This window comes from Triticum dicoccoides, chromosome 4A (genome assembly GCF_002162155.2).
Source record: "Triticum dicoccoides isolate Atlit2015 ecotype Zavitan chromosome 4A, WEW_v2.0, whole genome shotgun sequence".
NCBI lineage: Eukaryota > Viridiplantae > Streptophyta > Magnoliopsida > Poales > Poaceae > Triticum > Triticum dicoccoides.
The window spans coordinates 527,638,103-527,644,508 of record NC_041386.1 but is presented as its reverse complement, the minus strand read 5'-3'; the positions used below and the strand labels follow the sequence as shown (position 1 = coordinate 527,644,508).

The window sequence follows — 6,406 nt, the reverse complement described above, 5'->3', positions numbered from 1 at the left end:
TTCGACCGCACGGTTCTTGATTCTTTCCGATTTCTTGGTCTGTCCCGTGCATTCCTTTTCAGTGCCCGCGGATTCTGCCTACCCGGAGGTGGTCGTCGCAGAGGGCGACGCCGTGGTCTGCTCCCTGGTCGCCCCCGCCGCAGGCGGGGAGGAGCTCGCGTGGTGCGAGATTAGGCGCGGCGGCGACGCCTCGTCGGCGACGATCCGGAACCTCAGGTATGATCCGTGGTACTTCTTTGGGGCGATGTCGATCTCATGGAATGCGCCTTGTTGGGAATGTGCGGGTTTTGGTGTGGTTTTAAGGTCCTATTTTGGTGCTGTAAGATTGGTACTGTTGTTGCATGTTTGTTCTTGTGAGGGGAGCGCGATAGAATGTAAATTTTGGATGTGTTTGGACTCTATTTCGGCGATTTAAGGTTCGATTTCGTTCGAAATGGTGCGAATCGATAGAGAATTTTGACTTGTGAGAAAGGCGCCTCTTTTTTTTTTCTTTTCTTAAGCTGTACTAGTGTATCCATGCTCCTTGGTAACTTATAAATTCTGGTACCTTTTACTGTTTTATCAGACTCTTGTTAATGTTTCATGCTTGCCATGTCATCCTTGTGTGTTTTGTATACCATTATTATTATATTCTTGCTAACGTTCATACTTTGCCATTGTCCATGTACCATTTGATAAAGCTCGGATGCAATTATTGTTGATGGAAGAGTTATCCAACAAGAATTAGTTGACATTAAACCAGGGAGCAAGATTGTCCCAGGACCCCAGGAAGAAGGTCATATCAGTTTCCTATTTTCAGTTTGTGCTCCACGGATTAGTTCCACTGCATGTTCTACATCCCTTTTCCTTGGAGAGGAAAATATATATTTTGTGCCTTATTTTTTTTGAACCGGGCATAACCCCTTTCCATTACTTGCATAACTATTTTGTGCCTTATGAAGCTTAACAAAATTTTGTGCCTTTTTCACTAAATCTGCATTCTTTGATCATTTTTAATTCTTATGTAGCTAAGATTATCATTCTGTGTAAGGTAACTCCTACGTTTACAAAGTGAAACATGTGTATGCTACAATTTTACATTTATTTATGTGATCCTGAACTCTGAAGAACTCCATATCTGCAAAAGGAAAAAATATCATGCGTTATTGTAAGTATATACTGACAACATTCAGATTGTCTTGAATAATTTCTTGCTCAACAAACCAGTACTTCCTCACTATCTGCAAACCTACCACTCATATTCTTAGAATGTTGTCAAACCTGCAAAGGCTGTAGCCACATTAAATTAATACAGAGTCCTTGTACTTGTGGATCAGCAAATCTTTACCTTTTAGGAGGGCTCTAATTTTCATGCTTCTCTAATTCTGAACAGATGAACTGGATTATTTTGTAACACACTCATGATTTATTTTTCTTCCAGGTCATTTAGTGTATACCTTTGATATAACAGCTGCAAAGGACCATGACAAAAACAATGTTAAGATTTTACTCGATATTGAGAATGCAAAATGCAGCATATGCTTGAATTTGTGGCATGATGTTGTTACTGTTGCTCCCTGCTTCCACAACTTCTGGTACTTTTCTAGCTTTCTTAGCCAATCTCAGTTTTTTTAAAGTCTAGGTGTTGATCCTTTCTCCTTTCCAATTTAGCAATGGCTGCTTCTCAGAGTGGTTGAGAAGGTCTTCGAGCAAGTCGCGCGATAAAAGCCAGAGTGCTGCCTGTCCACAATGTAGGACATCAGTGCAATCAGTTGGAAGGAATCACTTCCTTCATAATATTGAAGAGGTACCATAATTTTTGCTAATGTCTGTCTTGAATTTTGTTCCTGAAATTGTTATTGGTGGGCTAGATTTTCTTTCATTGTTTTTTTGTAGGCTATACTACAAGCTTTTTCGTCACTACAGCGGTCTGATGATGAGATCGCGTTGTTAGAGTCATATGCCTCAGTTAAATCGAATCTTGTGAGTTTACAACCTTACTGTAAGAATTGCCGGTGTTCACTATTTTCTACATGCATCAGTTCTGGCGCCAGTATGTCATATTTTAGTCATGGTTATCTGATTTTTTGTAAGAAAACCTCACCCTTCATCAAATGCCCGCATTAGTTTCTTTGTAGCTAAACCGCCGATTAAGTTATTTAATTTACAGTTGAGTCTCATGGACTTAACTGGTTAGCTAATCTATCAATTATCACTAGCAGCATCTTAATACAAGCCATTCAAGGCTGTGACATGATAAATTGGACATCTTACCGTGGTCTGAAAATAGCACGTTTTTGTGAGGTCTGTAATACAACTTATCTGTCACTTTTTTTTTTGTATGAATTCTAAGGTTAGTCTCGATTTGTGAACTTGATGTGTGAATTTGTTGGTGAAATTTTAAGATTCAACAGGAATATAGCAGTTTATCTTAACGTTTTAGCAAGGGAATTCATGGAATATGGGACCTGCAGAATGAATATTTACCTAGCATGTTATGATTTGAATATTTTTAAAGAATTCACAGGTGTACCATTGGATGAAAAGTTCTGTAGTTGTCTTCATAAGTTTGCTCGTCTTTTAGTTAAAATGTATCATTGCAACCATTGAGTACCTTGTGACAATTGCTCCTTGCTAAACCTACTGAGCCTGCGTTCATAGATGGTTCCTTTAATATATTTTCTACTTTACCAGTATATTTTTGTTCTATATATATGGTCTTTCTCCATTCCCAAGAATCTAAATAGTTGGTGGCATGTTATTTCACGCCGTAGGTTTTGGGAAAACAGAAAAATCAATCAAGAAAGCGCCCTTTGCCACCTGCAAGTGATGAAAGCAACGATGCTGAATTTCCATGTCCTCAATGTGGTAAATATGGGAATATCACTTTGAATATCATCTTGATCAACATATATTAGTACACGCTCGCCTTCAGATTTTCAGAATCTGGAGATTTTTTTTCATAACTATCAAAGTTGTTCCCTTGATACAATAACAGTGTGTGTGTGTGTGTGTGTGTGTGTGTGTGTGTGTGTGTGTGTGCATTTTTCACATGAGCTCAGACTGGGTGCATTCGTTTTGCATTGATATGGTTAAGACAAAAGCAGTTCTTACTTTTGTTTTTAACTTCTTATTATCAGTTGAAGTTTTCAACGGGTTACTCCTAAACAGCTTCTAAAAGAGAACAGAGCAATGATATAGTTAATTGAGATTTTTATTCAGCTTCCAGCGTCTACTTGTTTCATATGTTTGTTTGTGTTTTGAACATGTGACTATTGCAGGTACAGAATTTGCTGGATTTAGATGCAGTCCCCGAGCAGCACACATACAGTGTAATGGATGTGGAGGAATGATGCCAGCTAGGCCTAACACCAGTATACAAAAATGTAATTGCCGATTTTGATCGTCTGTATTCTTGTTAATTGCATGCATTATATTATTTTGTTCATTTGATATGCTATTTAACACTACAACACTACTGATGCAGTGCTACATTATTGAACTGCAAATTTGGTGTTTTTATATTATTCTTGGCCTTCCTTAGATACTCGTCATTAGTTAGTTTCCTTAAGGCTATTCTATTGCATAAATCTGCATGAATAGCATAAGCATTATTCTTACTTGCTTCTCAGTAAATTTCTTAAGCTGCAGTCACTATGAGCAGTTTGACTGCTCTTCTTCCTACTTTACTTTAGTTTTATGACACCACTCTTGGCGCTGACCTACCATACATATATTGCAGGTTTGGGGTGTGATGGATCATTTTGTGGAGCTTATTGGTATTCCCAAGGAGTGAATTCAAGTCATTGTAATCTAATCTGCAACCAGGAAACTTTCAGGATGGTAAGCCAATCTGTCTCTGCTATATTTTAAAGCCCTGATGTACCTTCTCATCATCATACACATCAATTGCAATGTTTTGACATGATGTGTGCATACTATTCCAGATCTCTCAGCACCATATCTCTAGACTTCCGGACACGCTTCATGGGGGAAATCCATATGAAAAAGATGTAGGAATATTCCATCTTGATCTTATCCCTTATCATTTATGGCCTTGATGGTACTTTCATGTGTGAATGAACTGTGGTTTCTCCTCTCTAGATCACAGAAAGGTGCATACAGAAATCTGGCAAAACGTTGCAAGCTGTAATCTCTGAGTGGATAGCAAAGTTTGACAATAAGGAACTTGGTAATGTTCTGTTTATTTCAGTTGAATATTGTTTTGGTGCATATGTGATAGCTGTGAAGAAATTATCTTAAAACCTTCAATTCTATCTTGACATGATAAAATACTGGTCTATATGACTTTGCATGATTTGAAGAAGCTTACTTTGAGTGTTATTTGGCACCTGGTTTATGCAATACTACCTCCGTTCCAAACAATTGAACTTCTGGGTTGCCCTAAGTCAAACTTGTTTAAGTTTGACCAAGTCTAGAAAAATATAGTAACATCTAGAACACCAAATTACTCTCATGACATTCTTTGCGGAATATATTTTTGTACTATGTGTATTTGGTGTTGTACATTTTAGCACATCTTTCTATAGAGTTGGTCAAACATAAAAGGAACAAACCTAGAACTTCAATTATTTTGGAACGGAGGACTATACTCCTGTTGCGTGTGCCCACATATATCTTTTTGATAGGGAAACATTCTGATATATATCATATTTGAATCATTATCGATATGATGCTCTTGCTGCATGCAGATCGCTCAAGGCTGCAACTGAATAATGTTGAGGCAATTACTTCCAGGACATACCTTTGCAAGTAATTGCTTCCTGAGTTGACAAGAATAGTTTCTTGATTTCGTCTTGGTGCCTTTGCTGATTTTGTTGATTCAAATGAATGCAGCCATTGCTACAACAAGTTCGTTGATTTTCTGCTGTATTGGTTCCGCGTGTCAACCCCCAGAAATGTATGTATACTATTAACTCTTACAGTCAGTTCGTACTTTCATGAGCTTATGCTAATCGGTTAGCTTATGTTAGATATGCCTTCCACTATTTGTAGTGAGATGTCAATGCTGTAAGTACACTTATTTAGTTGACATACAAAAATTGATGTCCACAAAAGACTTACCATATACTCCCTCCGTCCGGAAATACTTGTCATCGAAATGAATAAAAGGAGATGTATCTAGACATATTTTAGTTCTAGATACATCCCTTTTTGTCCATTTTGATGACAAGTATTTTCGGACGGAGGGAGTACTACTCCCAGAGTTGATACAAAAATTGATGTCCACAAGACTTACCATATACTACTCCCGGAGTTGCTTTGCCAACTAGAATAAAAGCCTTTACAATGATCCAGTAGAATACTAGGTACATGGTACTGAATGCAGATTGGTCATTTAAATACGATAAATTTAAGGCTTACAGCTTTGTGAAATGTAGTATATGCTGGTTTCCCCAAGAGCATAAAAGCTGTTACATCTCAGACCATTATATAATATACATTACTAAATGGTTTTTAACTGTCTGATTTTCCTGTTGTTCCCTACCTGTTTGTTTGGTATGGGCCTAAACTAGTAGTAATTCATTTTGATAAGCATAGAATTCCTCCCAAGCTGACAACAGTATCAAGGCACGGTTGATATATTGAGATAAGTTATTAAAAGGGTTGCATAAAATGGTATGATCACCAGTTCCAAGTTAATCTTGTTTGAATCCGACAGATTATCTGAAGCAAGAGATTTCTGATACAGCTGTTTTGTTGAATCAGTGCCTTAACAACTGCATACCCCCCTCCCCCCTGCATTCCTTATTTATTCTTCATGTATCCTATCAGTCTCTTGATGGTGATGGGGATGTTTGTTTTGCAGCTTCTTCCAGCTGATGCTGCTGACAGGGATAGTTGCTGGTACGGTTTCATGTGCCGTACCCAGCACCATCGACAGGACCATGCCAAGAAGCTGAACCATGTATGCCGTCCGACGAGAGGCAACCCCTAACTTGCCTGATGTCTCTTGAAGCCGCTTCTCCAGCAACAGAGAAGATTGTATGTACATAATAGAGCAACACACACACCTTCCGAGTTTGATTTGTGTGGTAGACCATACTAAACTGTTTGTTTCCCTTCATCATCCAATGTGGCATACATTCCATGTTCCAAACTGTCATGTTTATGTTGTATTCCCTTCACGGCCAAGCTCACCTCCTGGAGCTCATGTCATTTTTCATGTGCTGTGGCAACCAATGCGCAAGCTGATGTGCCTTTGGCGTGTGCTAGAAAAATCGCCGTTTTTCGCACATGAGCATGGGTTTAGCATAGGACAGAGTGCTTTCATCTGAAGGAGAAGGCAAGGCGAAGCTGGTGCTTGTTAGGATCTGTTTAATCTTTCCTGTGTGGCTCCAATGGGGTGTAGCTGAGTTGGCATTCTGTCGGCAGGTTAGGGGGTATGTATGGTTCCAAGGATGCA

At 38.7% G+C, this 6,406-nt stretch overlaps 1 protein-coding gene across 1 annotated transcript in view; it reads left to right on the top strand.

Moving 5' to 3' along the window:
• LOC119286538 (E3 ubiquitin-protein ligase CHFR-like) overlaps positions 1–6,166 on the top strand; it is a 7,021-nt gene extending 855 nt beyond the window's left edge. Inside the window, exons 2-14 of the mRNA XM_037565917.1 lie at positions 63–216; positions 681–775; positions 1,421–1,574; positions 1,651–1,786; positions 1,876–1,962; positions 2,754–2,847; positions 3,261–3,365; positions 3,722–3,822; positions 3,927–3,992; positions 4,084–4,171; positions 4,692–4,752; positions 4,837–4,900; positions 5,810–6,166. Of these exons, the coding sequence (XP_037421814.1) occupies positions 63–216; positions 681–775; positions 1,421–1,574; positions 1,651–1,786; positions 1,876–1,962; positions 2,754–2,847; positions 3,261–3,365; positions 3,722–3,822; positions 3,927–3,992; positions 4,084–4,171; positions 4,692–4,752; positions 4,837–4,900; positions 5,810–5,938 (1,334 nt within the window). The 3' untranslated portion in view covers positions 5,939–6,166. The remainder of the gene's footprint in view (positions 1–62; positions 217–680; positions 776–1,420; positions 1,575–1,650; positions 1,787–1,875; positions 1,963–2,753; positions 2,848–3,260; positions 3,366–3,721; positions 3,823–3,926; positions 3,993–4,083; positions 4,172–4,691; positions 4,753–4,836; positions 4,901–5,809) is intronic.
• The last annotated feature ends 240 nt before the right edge of the window (positions 6,167–6,406 follow it).